Source organism: Narcine bancroftii, chromosome 4 (assembly GCF_036971445.1).
Source record: "Narcine bancroftii isolate sNarBan1 chromosome 4, sNarBan1.hap1, whole genome shotgun sequence".
Lineage (NCBI taxonomy): Eukaryota > Metazoa > Chordata > Chondrichthyes > Torpediniformes > Narcinidae > Narcine > Narcine bancroftii.
The window spans coordinates 104,385,618-104,402,142 of record NC_091472.1 but is presented as its reverse complement, the minus strand read 5'-3'; the positions used below and the strand labels follow the sequence as shown (position 1 = coordinate 104,402,142).

At 44.4% G+C, this 16,525-nt stretch overlaps 1 protein-coding gene across 19 annotated transcripts in view; it reads left to right on the top strand.

Moving 5' to 3' along the window:
• Positions 1–16,525, top strand: part of syne1b (spectrin repeat containing, nuclear envelope 1b) — a 665,691-nt gene that overhangs the window by 579,184 nt on the left and 69,982 nt on the right. For all 19 annotated transcript variants that reach the window (XM_069932310.1, XM_069932313.1, XM_069932309.1 and 16 more), the window contains 3 exons: positions 6,310–6,472; positions 7,677–7,864; positions 11,497–11,647. In XM_069932310.1, the coding sequence (XP_069788411.1) occupies positions 6,310–6,472; positions 7,677–7,864; positions 11,497–11,647 (502 nt within the window). The remainder of the gene's footprint in view (positions 1–6,309; positions 6,473–7,676; positions 7,865–11,496; positions 11,648–16,525) is intronic.

Genomic DNA, 16,525 nt, shown 5'->3' with positions numbered 1-16,525 from the left:
AATTGTATTGGCAGTAGCCAAGGAAAGTGTTCTCATTATGAATAATTTCTGATCACTCTCACGATTTAAAAGCTAGAATTCTGAAATATTTAATGTGAACTAATCTGACTGCCCTGGAGCACTAAGAATAATAGAATCTTGCAGTGCCGAAAGAGGCTCTTCAACCCATGATGTTTCTGCTGTGCTGGCAGACCAGTTGGAGCCAGTTCTGCTCACTCCCTGCATAGCTTCTCCCCCTTAAGCTAAGAGATGTTACAGTAGAGCAGCTCTGGTTTTTATTGAAACATTTCCAACATTACTTCAGCACTATTGACTAAAAATGGTCAAACCACGTCACCTGTTGTAGTTGGATGAGTTGAAAGACCAGTGAAGAAAACATTAATTCAGATTTATATTCAATCTAGCACGATTTAAATTTGAATATTTTGATGAAGGGAGCTGATGACTTTATTATGAAATGAAACCTGAATTCAATTGTTTGCTGTCTTATCCACTATAACACAGTGGAAATCTGTTATGTGCTATCCATTTAAATCAGTGTTAACATCGTATAGCTGGTTGTGCAGAATGAAAACAAGAGTGTAGGTATATTTTTGTTCAGTTCTTCCATTTCTATTTCAGGCCCTCATTTCCTCCCTCCCCTACCCCTTTCCTCACTCCCTTTTTTCCCCCTCCCCTTCCCCCTCCCCTTTCCCCCCTCCCCTTCCCCATGGCTTCCCTCACCCCCTTGACTCACCCCTCCTGCTCTCCACCCTCTTTTACCTCCCTGTCCTCTTCCCCTGTCATCCTCCCTCCTTGCTTCCTTTCCCTCTGGCTTCCTTGCTTCCCTCCCCTCTCCCCCCTGGCCTCCTTCCCTTCCCCTCCTTCTTTGCCTCCCTTCCTCCTCTGCCTCCTTCATTCTCTCCCTCCTTGTTCTCCACAACTCGTTCAAGTAAGAGTTTGGAAAGCTGTGCTCAGGGGAGAACAATTGGTTGACACATAGCTCCTTTGGATAACTGTAACATTCCTGTCGATGATGGTTGCTGGGAAACCTGAAAAGTTTTTGAAGGCGGGCAGCTCTTATCTGCTCCCTCTGTGTATGATGGCCTTTTACTTATGTGCATCTTACCCGTGTGCAGTGAGAGGCGAACCGTCTTCCAACAGTTCCCACCTCTGTTTGTAATGTTCAGGCTGGACGTTATGGCCAGTGACTTCAAATGGACGATCGGAAGTGGCAACAGCAGACTGGACAGCTCCTCCAGAATCCTGAAAGGAGATGGTAAAGGATGCACAGCTGTTCAACACCTTCAGCAGCGCTTTGGGTGGAGCACAGCCTCATCGGCATTAAATAGCTCAACACAGTCTTGGATAGGCTACTTCATTGTGTTGAAGGTTGTCAAGGTCAGAACTATTAATGTCACGCTGGTGTTCTTCTCTGACTGGTGCTTCCTTCGCACCTCCTGTCACCTACACGAGGATCAGAAAGCGGGCAGGGGAATGTGGAAGCTGAACGTGAAGTTTCTGACTTATAGAGGAACTAAAGAGGGAGTACGTTAGTTGAAGAACCGTGAAACCCTTCTTTGACTTCCTAGTGACCTGGTGGAAAGTGACCAAGGAGAACATCAAGAGTTTCTTTGTCCTCAGAAGGTGTGTGAAGAGCAAGACTGAACCAATTGCAGACTGACCTGCAGCAACTCATTCTGCAGTTGAAAGGGATGGATGTGAGGGAGGAACTCCAAGAAGCTAAGAGCCAGCAAGCTGCACTATTCATCTTGGAGTCCTCCACGATCATCTTCCTATCCACAGTGGAGCAGGATGAGACGTGCTCACAGTTCTTCTTCCAGAAGGTTCACAGAGGGACCCCTGTGACCCCTAAGGGAGAGATCAGCTCAGTCTCATTCTTGCAGCCGGGCAAACAGAAGATCAGCAGATTCTTTTATGCCGAACTAGATGACACTAAAGCTACACACAGAATGGCCTCTCAGAACTTCCTGTTCTCTAGAAAATGGAAAGCAGGAAAGTCTGGACCAGACAATTACCTTGGGGGAGATGACTGACTCCATCTGTTCCTTCGGGTCGAGTAAAGCCCCTGGAAGCGACTGTTTACTGGCTGAGTTGTACAAGGCTCTGTGGAACTGGGTGAGCCCGGACCTGCTGGAAGTATACAGCTCCATGCTCCTGGCAGGAAGCATGTCAGAAACCACGAGCAAGGCCATCATCACCCTCATCTTCAAATGGAAGGGAGAGAAGGAGGATATCAGGATTTGGAGACCCATATCATTGGTAAATGTGTACTACAAAATCCTGTCCAAAGCCATTACCGATTGAGTCAAGTCTGCCCTGGGGAAGGTGATCCAAAACTGCACAGTTCCAGGCAGAAAAATCTCTGACAGCCTTGTGCTGTTCAGGTATACCATTGCCTATGTGCAGGACAGGGGCTGGACACCTACCTAGTCAGCGTAGACCAGGAGAAGGCTTTCAACTGAATATCACACATGTACATGTGCTCTCCAAAATGGGCTTTGAGGAGGGAATCCAGAAATGGATTAATCTGCTCTCCATGGACATCTGTAGTGCAGTCCAATTCACTGGGTGGGAAACAAGTAGCGTCTGCATCAAGTCTGGAGTCAAGTAGGTTCGCTTGCTCTCTCCAGTCTAATTTGTGTACGGCTTAGAACTCTTTGCTGAATCCATCAGGAAGGATAAGAAGAACAACGTCAGGCAGTGGAGGCACTCAGGTCAAAGCTTCCCTGTTCATGGACAATATTGCCATCTTCTGTTCAGACACACGATTGGTCTGCAGACTGATCAGCATCTGGGCCATTTTGAGTCCACATCGAGCACCAGGGTAAACCAGAGTGAGGCAATGGTCTTCTGTAACTGGTCCAACCAGTCCACCATTCCTTTCACAGTCATATCTGACTAGAAAAAGTTGGGGATCTGGTTTGGAGGGGCCAAGGCGTGCAACAAAAATTATTTGGAGCAGATCATAAAGGTCCACCAGAAATTGGGTCCATGGCACAGTGGTCCTTTTGAATAACAGGGAAGCACCTGGTCATCAGGTGCGAGATGTTCTCAGTACTGTTGTATGTGTCACAGGTGTGGCCCATCTCCCGCCCCTCTGCCCTGGCGCTCACCTGAGCAGTCTTTCTGGTTCATGTGGGAACCCAATGTGGAGGGGGTCTGAAGGGTCTCCAGACAATGGGGATGAGGGCATACCCGACTTGACTTTCATCCTGATGATCACCTCCATGTGCGGCTCCATCAGGCTGTGCGTGGAACCAAAGTTCTCGCGTGCCAAGTGCCGCTATGTGCTGAGGTTCTACCTGTCCTAGGTGTTTTGAGGGATGGGCCTGGCCCCATTGCTAGCAATGTCCCAGTCATCTGAACTTTTCCACACCACCTATCCTTAATGGAAAACATTTTCCAGATCACTTCTTTGACCACACCATGAGGCAGTGGTCAGTATGGAACGTCTTGCATACACAGAGAGATGAGGACTAGATGGACATATTGGGGTGGTTCCCTGAGCAGACTATCCAGTTCATCTGGCGGAATCCTTCGTCGCCAGTGCTCATGAACATGTACCAGGACTTGGTCTGGCTGGCAGACAGATCCCTCCTGTACAACCGGACTTCAACCACAAAGCATATTGTCCCTGGGACGACTGTGGTGGTGGGGAGACAGTTGGCCACCTCTTTGCAAAATGCAAATTCATAAAGATTGTGTGGAGAAGCGTGCAAGGGCCCTTGTCACGGTTCATTTCCAACAGCAGTGTGGCATAGGACTTTGATTTTCAGGCTGTTTCCCATGTACACACACAGAGTGAGACGTCCGGAACATTGGAAGACCATCAACGTGGTGAAATATGCCCTGTTGTCTGTCTGAAACCTGTTGGTCTTCCAGCAAAGAGATGTCTGTGTGGGAATCCTGCTGATTGGTGGATTCCAAGCTGAAAGAGTACACGCTGAGGAACTCACTGAGGCTAGTGCAGCCAATGAGAAGGCGTTGTGGGGGAGGACCACAGTCTAGACGCCTTCCATTACTGGGTATTCAGGGGTTGAGACCAAATGGAAGCCACTCAAAAGAACAGGGGGGAGTAACGACGAGGTGCCACAGTGGTGGCATTGTTGCTAAATAGAAAATTAATGTAACAATGTACAGTGATTGAAATGTACGGATACAAAACTTAGGGTGCAAAGAAACATAAATGTTTTCTGTTTGTAAATGGTTTATTGTGAATGAAGTCCATTTTTGATTTAAAAAAAAAACACGCTTTTGCCATGAGTTTTGCATCATTTAACTTCATTGCTTGTGATTCTTGGATTGAGCTTGAGGATATAAATGCCATTGATTCATAACTAAACTGTCTATTATATGTAAAAATAAATAAATTGAGCACCTCGCAAGACCAGTTTCAGTCTAAGCTGTGTAGCGTGAGCATGATTGGACAGGCTGGCTTCTGCCTTCCCACCAGCTTGTGTTTCCTGAAACCTTGCATCCTACAACATGAAACGGAGTTCCTGAGAGTGAGCAGACCATTTGAGCTCAGGCTGTCAGAGCTTAGTCTGATCTTGCCCTCAGTTGGACTTGTGCTCTGTTTATTGCTATCCAGACTGGTGTCTCATGCTGGTCGTTTTTCTTGACAGGAAAGCAATATTACCCAGAGGCCACACTTTCCAGTGTCGTATTCAATGGTGTGATTCGGTGTGCTTGAATAGATTCAAGGTTCAAAATTCTTTTATTGTCATGTAATAAAACATGAGGTAGACAAAGATTTGACATCAACACAAATTTCCCAGTGCCCCTTACAGACAGAGAAAGAGAAGCAAAAGGGAGTCTCCCTGGAATCATTGAATGTCCATGAATTCGCCTTCAGCTTTCACAGCCTTCTGTCGAAACTATCGGCAACCCGATTCCAGATCCGTCAGCGCTCTTGGCACCCTCTTGCATCTTGTTTCCGATACCTGGTACCCCTTCAGCCAGTCTCCAACAGTCTGCAGCTTGGTGTGAGACCCTTGACCGCAGTTGCCAGCAGCCCGCAGTCTGCATGGGTTCACCTCGAGTTACCAACAGCATGTGTGTTTTTCAGCCTCAGAGCCCCTTGCTAGTCTGCCGGCGTTGTCACCGGCCCATCCTTCTCCTTCCCAAACTGGGTGGGGTGGGGGGGTCCCCATTTTCTGGTGCGCTTCCCCAGTGTCTGCAACCCTTCGAGGCTGCAGTCAGTCTTTGGTCCAGACCCCGCGGAGGCAAGGTTTTAAAAATAAATCGCCATCTGTTCCTTTAACAGGCTCTTTAAAGCCTGTACAAAGCCGACGGCAGTCCAACCAGGTCGTTGAACTCCATAGTGAACCAATGTCCTCTGTCCGTGAGTGGCTTAATTTGTCTTGCACCAGTTTGAAATTTCATTTTCTCAATTAATTTCATAGAGATCCACTTGCCCAGAACTTACATAATTTTCTACTCTCTTTTCACATCAGGGTAAGGGAAACGCACTGAATCCATTATCCGGCTAGTTCAAAGGCACTCTGGTTACAAACCAGCACTGAAACTGCAGGGGGGAAATGGTCTGACATCCAGACGAGAGGGAACAGGGATGGAATGTGGAGGGGGAAGAAAGCCATTTGGTCCCCTTGAATTGCTTGAGTGTTGATAACCTGTTCTTCAACATTTACTTGTACTATTGCAGAAAATAATCTGCTGGAGCAACTGAGTGGGTCGAGCAGCCCTCACAGGAGAATGGTTGACATTTCAGATCAGAACCCTTCATCAAGACTCCTAAGTATCAGACAGTCCTTGGAATCTGAATTCTATCACTTCGTTATAAAGCTCCAGTTAGTCCCCAGGGTGCCAGTTATTTTGGGGAAAATTCTGACTTTCTGTTGTACATTACTTTCCTGCAGAGCCCAGCTTAAAGGCTGCACCTCTAAAAATTGAGAAATCAGTTTCACATCCAGCCTCTTGAATCCTTAATTAGTTCAAAACACTTGAGTCAGTTCAACCCTGAAGCTCATGTAATGCGGGGAATGCAAGATGAGTGCATGCTCATGACTTGATGACTGTAGTTCAGACTTTCCAGTCTTGGTAAAGCGTCCCAACCTGAAACATTGACCATTTCTATCCACGGATGCTACTTGACCTGCTGAGCTCCTCCAGTAACTCACTGATTGCTCAAAATTACAGCATCTGCAGTTTGTATGTTACTCCACTTCAATCCCACGTATCTATCCTTCAGGAGCGAAGGTGCTACTAGCTGAGCATGTTTCGTTTGGACTGAAAGTCTTTCCCCATTCACCCACCTCCACCCTCTGTCCTTGTTTATTCTTTCAGAGTGAAGAAGCTGAAGGAGACACTGGTTGCTGTGCAGCAACTGGACAAGAACATGAGCACCTTGCGATCATGGCTTGGCCAAATCGAAACAGAGCTGTCAAGGCCAATCGTCTATGACTCCTGTGATTCCCACGAAATTCAACAGAAGCTCACAGAGCAACAGGTAATCAGTCACCCTGGATTGACAACTGCTTGGAGAGGTGTGGAGTACAGTAGGGGCTGAGTTAGATGTTTGTGGACTGGCGCCCCAAAGACTGAAGCTCCCCAGGGCAAGTTTTAAATTTAATTTTAAATTTAGATATACAGCATGGTAACAGGCCATTTTGGTCCATGAGTCTGTGCCACTCAATTTACACCCAATTAACCTGTACCCCTGGTATATTTCGAACAGTGGGAGGAAACCAGAGCCCCTAGGGAAAACCCACGCAGACACGGGGAGAACATTATCAACTCCTTACAGACAGCCCAAGATTCGAACCCTGGTCCCGATCACTGGTGCTGTAAAGGTGTTGCGCTGACCACTGCACCAACTGCCAGTTAATTGAGTGGTGTTGTGATTTGGTAAATCAAGGCCCTTTGCACACTCAAGCGCATTGACTTCATGCTGCTGTCTGAGGAAGGGTGAGCAAGTTAATCCCAACTTCCTTGTCACTATTTTGCACTCATCAGCATCCCTTGAATCAAATCAATATCACGTTGAATGTGGGGCATTGCAGCATACAGTTTGCAAACTCCAACAGAAGCAACGTGGGTCATTACAAACAGATTTTGAAATTCCACATTTCTGATATGACTACAGTGATCATTCCTTGACTGTAGAATGTTCTGAAACATTCTGAGGCATTGTCTCATGCTTTGGGAAACAGAGAAATAAAAGCAGCAGAAAATCATTCTGCCTCTTCCTCCCACTGCCGGGTCATGACTAATCTTCAACGTTTCCTGCACTAGCCCACGGTCCCTTAATATCCAAAAATTTGTTGATTCTGTCTTGAATATTCTCAGCAACCAAGCATTCTTGGATAAAGAATTCAGTGCGCCCTAGTGAATTTTTCTCCTCGTCTCTGATCTGAATGGCGGTCCCCTTATTTTGAGATTATCTTTGCATTTGCCTGCCCTCTTTTTCACTCCCCAGCCCCATCTTTCCTCTGTTCTGTTTCACTTGTCTTTCCTTTTGTTTCATTGCTTTCCTCTTGCTCTGAGAGCAGGAAGGAGATGGATGGAGGGGACAGAGTGGCCCTGTTGTTCTCACCTGTTCCTTGAGGGGCAGAGCCAATGAGCCATTGCAGGGCTCCTGAATGCTGAGGGCCCGTCTGTGTTGCCTGGGAGGTGACCTGCCTTCTCCTTCACAATGATGTCTTTACTTGCAGGAGTTGCAGCGAGACATTGAGAAGCACAGCACGGGTGTGGCCTCAGTTCTCAATCTCTGCGAGGTTCTGCTACATGACTGTGATGCCTGCTCCACAGAGACGGAGTGCGACTCAATTCAGCAGGCCACACGCAACCTGGACCGCAGGTGGAGAAACATATGTGCCATGTCCATGGAAAGAAGACTCAAGTAAGGGCTCTTGCTCCCTGTGGGCGATTTGAATGAGAGTTGCAGAACCCACTGATGAAAAGCTTCAGTGTTCCAGATTGTCATATGGCCCTGTCCTGGTAACTGACCCTCTATTCTCATGGTCATTGAGGTATGAACGCGCTCTGCAACATCCTGCCACAGCCTATCTTCCACCACTGTCCATTCCAATGCCCTTCTCTTATCTGAATCTGATCCTGACCATCTCCAGATTCAAGGATAGTTTCTTCTGTTATCAAACCCTTGAATGGACCTCCCATTGGTTTAAGATTAGTTTCTTGATAAGAAACATTAGAAATAGGAGCTAGAGAAGACCATCTTTCCCATGGAGCCTGCTCTGCCATTCAATAAGATCGTGGTTGATTTGGCCATTGACTCAGCTCCACCAACCCACCCACCTGTTCCCCAGATCCCTGAATTCCCCTATTCTTGAAGCATCTTTGTGTTTTAAATACGTTTAATAATGCAGCCTCAACTGCTTATTTGAGCAGAGAATTCCACAGATCTGTAGGAGAGCCAGTTCCTCCTTGTCTTTGACTTAAATCTGCTCCCCTGAATGTTTAGGCTGTATCCCCAAGTTCTCATCTCACCTGCCAGTGAAAACAGTCTCCCTGCTCAGAGAGTTGAGCAGCATTAGTGGGAGTAAAGAACAGTCAACTCCGAGATGGAGCCTCTGAGATGGATTCTTTTTTTTTCCAAACTTTATTTATTCGTTCAAAAAACAAATAATATATGACATATACAGCAATTAAACATGAACATTTTTTTATATATATATATATAAAAAAATAAAAGATCCCCCTCCCCCCTTCAGCCAACTCTCCTAAGGAGAGCCATAAAAAAGAAAAAATATTGAAAAAAAAGTTAAATATACATATTAAAATCTAATCAATATAAATTGAAATGTAAATATTCCAAGTATAACAGCCACTTATTAATAAAAAAAATTATAATTATGTGAAACATACATAATTTTTCCATTATTAAACAATATTTCATCTCATTATGCCATCTATTAATATCAATCATATTTGTATCTTTCCACGTACTAGTAATACATTTTTTCGCTACGGATAAAGCTAAATATATAAAAACAAGCTGAAACTTATCTAATCCCAAGCCTTTCGTAGGTCGCAAACTACCCAATAAAAATACTGTTGGATCTAAAACTATTTTAATCTTATACAGATATTCTAAAAACAATTGAATTTTTTTCCATGTATACATGACCAAACAGCATGAAAAAAAGTTCCAACCGTATCACCACATCTAAAACACAAATCTGCAATCTTATCAATTTGAATATGTGTTTAATAGGACTAAACAACAGTATTACGAATGGGGAGAGAAAGCACACAAGGTATTGGCGTGGCAATTAAAGAAAGAACAGATATCGAGGACTATTAATGCTGTTGGACGGAATTCTCTTATTACTTATAAACTTTGTGAGATTAATGATGAATTTTATTCTTTTTATAAAAAGTTATATACATCTGAGATGGATTCTTAAAGCAGCTTGTGTGAGAGCCTACCAGGGAGGAGGCAATTCTGGATGTAGTGTTGTGTTATGAGCCAGATTCGATAAGGGAGCTCGAGGTAAAGGAGCCATTAAGAGGTAGTAACCATAATATGATAAGATTTAATCTATAAAATGAGAGGGCTAATATAAAATCGGAAGTGTTAATACTATAGTTGAACAAAAGGGACCATGGAGCCATGAGGGAGGAGCTGGCCAAAGATGACTGGAAAGATACCTTAGCAGGGATGACAGTGAAATAACAATGGCAGGTATGCAACAGGAGATAACTAAAAAGGCAGTACGGGGAGAAAAGATGAGGTACGAAGGTATGCTAGCCAAGAATATAAAAGAGGATAGCTAAAGCTTCTTTGGGTATGTGAAGAGGGAAAAATTAATAGAGTTAAGATCAAAGTTGGGTCCTTGAAGACAGAAATGGGTGAAATTATTATGGGGAACAAGGAAATAGCAGACGAGTTGAACAGGTACTTTGGATCTGTCCTCACTGAGGAAGACACAAACAATCTCCCAGATGTAATAGTGGACAGAAGACCTAGGATAATGGAGGAACTGAAGGAAATTCACATTAGGCAGAAAATGGTGTGGGTAGATTGATGAGAATGAAGGCTGATAAATTAGTGGGCAAATTAGAACACATGGTTTCGGGGGTAGGGTACTCACATGGATAGAAAATTGGTTGGCAGACAGGAAACAAAGAGTTGGGAATGACGGGTCTCTTTCAGAATGGCAAGCAGTTCCCAATGGGACCGCAGCTATTTAGAATGTACATTAATGATTTAGATGAAGGGATTAAAAGTAACATTAGCACATTTGCAGATAGCAAACAAGCTGGGTAGCAATGTGAAATGTGAGGAGGGTGTTATGAGAATGCAGGACGACTTGGAGAGTTTGGATGAGTAGGCAGATACAGTTTAATGTGGATAAAATGTGAAGTTACCCACTTGAAGGCAGATCACTATCTGAATGGCGTCAAGTTAGGAAAGGGGAAGTACATCAAGATCTAGGTGTCATCATTCATCAGTCACTGAAAGAAAACATGCAGGTACAGCAGGCAGTGAAGGAAACTAATGGAATATTGGCCTTCACAATAAGGGGAATTGAGTATAGGAACAAGGAGGTCCTTCTGCAGTTGTACGAGGCCTGAGGGAGTGCAGTTTAGGTTCACAAGGTTAATTCCCAGGATGGCGGGACTGTCATGTGTTGAAAGATTGGAGCAACTGGGCTTGTACACACTGGAATTTAGAAGGATGAGAGGGGATCTGATCGAAACATATAAGATTATTAAGGGATTGGACATGCTAGAGGCAAGACACATATTTCCAATGTTGGGGGAGTCCAGAACCAGAGGCCACAGATTAAGAATAAGGGGTAGGTCATTCAGAATGATGAAAAACTATTTCATCCAGAGAGTGGTGGATCTGTGGAATGCTCTGCCTCAGAAGGCAGTGGAGGCCAATCTTCTGGATGCTTTCAAGAAAGAGTTAGGTGGAGCTCTTAAAGGTAATGGATTCAAGGGATATGGGGAGAAGGCAGGAACGGGGTACTGATTGTGGATGATTAACCCTGATCACAGTATATGCGGGTGCTGGCTCGAGGAGCCAAATGGCCTATCCTGCACCTATAGTCTATTGACTTTTTGAGCCAAAAGTCTTGATGGATGGTTCCAATGTGAAACATCTCCCACTGACGCTGTTCGACCCACTGAGTCCTCCAGCGGATTATTGCTCCAGATTCCTCCATCTGCTGTCTCCTGTGTGTGCCTTCAGACTTCTAAAGGTGTCCATACGATGCACAAAAGCTTCCTTCTGCCTTGATAAAAATGGCAAATCCTGGTCATACTCTGTAAATCATGCCAGGAAGAGAAACCGCTGACGATGCAGGTTTGCTGACCTTTCATTAAAACTTCAGTTTGAAACGTAACCTGTTACTCTTCCCATAGGTGTTGTCTGAACCGCTGAGTGTTTCCAGCACAATCTTTTTTAGATTTCCGCCATCAATGGATTTTGTTTTGATTTCCTCCTGTCCATAGGTTGTCTCATCCCATTAACACCTAACCAAATGTTGAACTCTCTTTCAGGATTGAGGAGACCTGGAGGTTGTGGCAGAAGTTCTTAGATGATTATTCTCGATTCGAAGACTGGCTCTCGACTTCCGAGTGTACGGCAGCTGTGCCCAATTCCTCGGAGGTTCTCTACACAGTGGCCAAAGAGGAGCTGAAGAAATTTGAGGTGCTGTAGCAAAGAAGTTCTATAGCTTTTTGTATAGCTGTTCATAAGACCAGAAGACACAGGAACAGAAAGAAGTGATTCAGCCCATTGAGTCTGCCCCATCATTTAAATCTTGAGCTGATCCATTTTCCCACTCAGCCCCTCTGCCTGGCCTTCTCCCCATAACCTTTGATGTCTTGGCTAATCAAGAACCAATCAATTTCTGCCTTAAATGCACACAATAACCTGGCTTCCACAACTGCCTGTGGCAATAAATTCCACAGATTTACCACCCCCTGGCTAAAGAAATTCTCTGCATCGCTGTTCTAAGCAGGAACCCCCAATCCTGAAGTCATGCCCTCCTGTCCTAGACTCTCCCACCATGGGAAACAGCCTTCCTACATCTACTCTGTCCACGCCTTGCAACATTCGCAATGTTTCAGTGAGATCCTCTCTCATTCTCCTTCGAGTAAACATTGCCTGCTGCATCTCCTGGGTATCACATGGAACAGAACAGTACAGGAAAGGGTCCTTTTGCCCACCTGTCTGTACTGAACGTGATGTCCAAATCAAATTTAAGCTCTGCTGCTTGAACCTGTTAGAAATCCTTCTATCCTCTTCCAATTCATGTATTTATCAAGAAGCATTTTAAATGTTAGTATTGTATTTGCTTCCAACACTACTCCTGGCAGCCCAATCCAGGCACCCACCACTCTTTGTAAAAGAAAAAAAAATCCCTGTCAGCTCCATTGAACTCCCCCACCCCAGTCAAAATCCCACTTCAAATGCATCCTGTAGTATGTGAAATTTTTCATTTTTACCCTGGAGAAAAGATTCAGTCTTCCCTATTAATCTACTCATGCTTCTCATGATTTCTATAAACTTCCACTTAGTGTCTGACACACCAGGGAAATAACCCAATTTTGTCCAATCTCTTCTCGTATCTCAGGCCTGCTAATCCAGGCAATATACTGTAACCTTTCCCATGCCTCCACACCCTTCCTGTAATGGGTGATCAAATTCATGCAGTGTTTCAAGTGCAGACCAATCAATGTTAGAACTACTGCTATTAGAGCTACTTATGCAGAAACAATTCCATGGATTCACCTTCAGCGCTCCTGCAGTGACACAGACTTCTCGAACAATTGAGCATTATAGCACAGAAACAGGAAGACACTGCAAGCTTTGAAAACCTTCCTCACTGCCCACAACGCCTCCAGTCATAGTGTCATCTGCAGACTTGCTGATCCATTTTAATACATTATCATCCAGATCATTGATATAGATGACAAACAACAATAATCCCAGCATTGATCCTTGAGGCACACCACTAGTCACAGTCCTCCAGTTTGAGAAGAAATCATCCTCCACTATTCTCTGACTTCTCCCATCCAGCCATTGTCGAATTCAGTTCACTATTTCACCATGAATACCTTGCATCTGAACCTTCCTGACTAATTTTCCATGTGGGAACTTGTCACAGGCCTTACTAAAGTCCATTCAGATAACATCCACAGCCTTTCCTTCATCAATTTTCCTAATAACCTCCACAAAAACTATATTAGATTGGTTAAACATGATCCACCATGTACAAAGCCATGTTGACTATCCCTAATCAGTCTTTGGCTATCCAAATACTTGTGTATCTGATCTCTTAGAACATCTCCAATAACTTGCCTACTATATGCTCCTTGCTGGTCTGCTGCCATGGTCACCTTCCTTGTTGGGTCGCCTCCCATGCCTCTCCTCAGCAGGGCTCCGTCCCGTTTTTGATGTCTGCTACTTCCCCAGAGTCTGCAACCACTTGTGGATATGCTGCTGAGCACAGATGCTACCATCTGGGCATAGGTATCTGTGATCATTGCATAGAAATATGAAGACTGGAACATCTATATTTGTTGCTAAAATTTCAACAAAGTTTTATTTTAAACAATCCAATTATTATTTTATGCCTAGATGATTTACTAAAATGAAAGTATGGCCTGCATGCTTTCCTTTCAATCTCCTGTCACAAAACACTAGATATTTAGGGGATTTTCTAGATAGACTGTTTCATAAATCACTTAAATTTCAAGTGATTTCCATGGCACAAGACTCCAAATCATGCCCATGTATGGGCATGCCAAATCAGTCCCAGAAGTCCCAGTATTTTTTCTTTGTTAAGGTACAAATACAGTAAACAAAAATCTGGCTGTTACCACACGTTTCACGGAGTCAGTGATCATTACGGCAGTTTTGCCATTAGAGCTACAACAAAAGAATGACCAATATATTAAAAAATTAACTTTTAGCTGCAAGTACTTTGTGTTTTTCCCTTAGAATGCAAAATGTTCACATTTTTCAAGGCAGCTGCGTCACCTTTTCGTGGGACACCGGCACTCTGCGGTCAGTCAACTTGCTGCAATGCCTGTCCTCTGAATGAAGTGTGGACACTATCACTGTAAAGCTCCATCACTTGGAGCGATGCTGCACATCCTAGCTCAGCTGTTCCTTTTAACCCTTTGGATTTTGTGTCCCTGTGTTCAGGGATTACCTGAACAAGCGCATATACTCCGTGTCCCTGTTTTCCAGGAATGGTTTTATACCAAACTGATAACTGGTCATGCTGTCGTTTACCCATGGACCCAGTCCAAAATATTATGAAAAGTTCAAAATGGCTGGAGTCCAAAAGGTTAATTCCCTTTTCTTGAAACTCTTAATTTTGAACCCCAAGAAGAAAATGTAAAATGAGAGTTTGTGAGATCTGAGAAGTCTTAAGATTTGAAGAGTGTTTGGGACCGAGGAGGTTACTGAGGTAGGAAGGAGTCGGGTCAAGGAAGGATTTGAGCACAATTGCATTACTTATGAGATAGGAGATTCTAGATCCTAAGTTTGGTCAATAGTCTAAATACAGGTGACGACCAGTTGACAGGTCTGGCAGCATTAATGGAAAGAGGAACTAAGTCAATTACCTTTTATCAGAGCCAGTTAACAAGCCAGTTCAGAGAGAACCTTCACCTTTTCTTTTTGATTTCCTCAGCTGAAGCCGTCTGTCTTGTTCTAATTATTCTCACTGAACTGACAATAGACAATAGGAGCTGGAGTAGGCCATTTGGCCCGTCGGGCCAGCACCGCCATTTTAGATCATGGCTGATCATTACCATCAGTACCCCTTTCCAACCTTATCCCCATAACCCTTAACTCCGTTACCCACAAGAGTCTTATCTAACTCTCTTTTGAACATAGTCAGCGAATCCACCTCTACCACCCTCTGTGGCAAAGCATTCCACAGATTCACACTTCTCTGGGTAAAAAAATGCTTTCTCATCTCTGTCCTAAAGGGCCTACCCTGTATTCTTAAACTATGCCCTCTAGTCCTCGTCTCCCCTATCATTGGGAACAAGTAATCAGACTTCACCTTGTCTATCCCCTTGATGATTTTGTATACCTCAATCATGTTCCCCCTCATCCTTCTAAACACCAATGGATACAAGTCCAGTTTTTCTAGCCTTGCTGCATATGACAACCCTGCCATCCCTGGAACTAATCTTGTAAATCTGCGCTGCACACCCTCTATAGCTAGTATGTCCTTCCTCAAGTTTGGAGACCAGAACTGGACGCAATACTTCAGGTGGGGTCTCACCAGGGCCCTGTATAACTGCAGAAGGGCGTCTCTGTTCCTATACTCCAATCCCCTCTTTATGAAAGCCAACATTCCATTTGCCTTCTTCACAGCTTTCTGAACCTGCATGCTAGCCTTCAGTGACCGGTGAACAAGTACACCCAGATCCATTTGCACTTCCTCACTCCCTAGCTTGTCTCCATTTAAATAATACTCAGCTTTCCTATTACTTCCCCCAAAATGAATAACCTCACATTTGTTCACATTGAAATTCATCTTCCATTTAGCCGCCCACTCCTCCAGCCTGTCCAAGACCCTCTGCATTTTCCTTACATCCTCCTCACACCCCACACCGCCACCCAGTTTAGTGTCATCTGCAAATTTGCTCATGTTATTTATAATCCCCTCATCCAAATCATTAACATAAATTACAAACAACTGAGGACCCAACACCGATCCCTGAGGCACTCCACTCGTCACATCCTGCCATTCTGAAAAAGACCCATTTACTCCAACCCTTTGTTTCCTATCTCTTAACCAATTTCCTATCCATGTCAGCACCTTACCTCCAATACCATGCTCCCTGATCTTGCCCACTAGACTCCCATGCGGTACCTTATCAAAGGCCTTCTGGAAGTCCAAATACACCACATCCACTGGCTCTCCCGACTCCACCCTCTTTGTCACATCCTCAAAAAATTCCAGAAGGTTAGTCAAGCATGACTTACCCTTAAGGAATCCATGCTGACTAGCCCTTATACTATTATTACTGACTAAGTGTTCTGCTATTTCTCCTTTTATGATGGACTCCAATATCTTCCCCACCACTGATGTCAGGCTAACCAGTCTATAATTTCCCGTTTTCTCCCTCCCTCCTTTCTTAAAAAGCGGCACCACATCAGCCACTCTCCAATCCTCAGGGACCTCCCGGAATCTATGGAACTTTGGAAAATGTCGACCAGTGCCTCCACAATTTCCATAGCCACCTCTTTAAGCACCCTAGGATGCAGCCCATCAGGCCCTGGGGATTTATCAGCCCTCAGTCCCAACAATTTACTCATAACCTCCTGCTTCTGGATCCGGATATCCATTAGATCCCCTACCTCCCCAGTAAAGTTCCCCCAAGTCTCTTGGTACCGCATGACCACTACCCCCTAACTGACTATAACCTATATCCTCCTTGGTGAAGACAGTTGCAAAGTATTTGTTTAATTCCTCTGCCATCTCCTTGTTTCTGGTAATAATTTCACCCTTGCCCATTTTCAAAGGGCCAATTTTAGACCGAACCAATTTCTTCC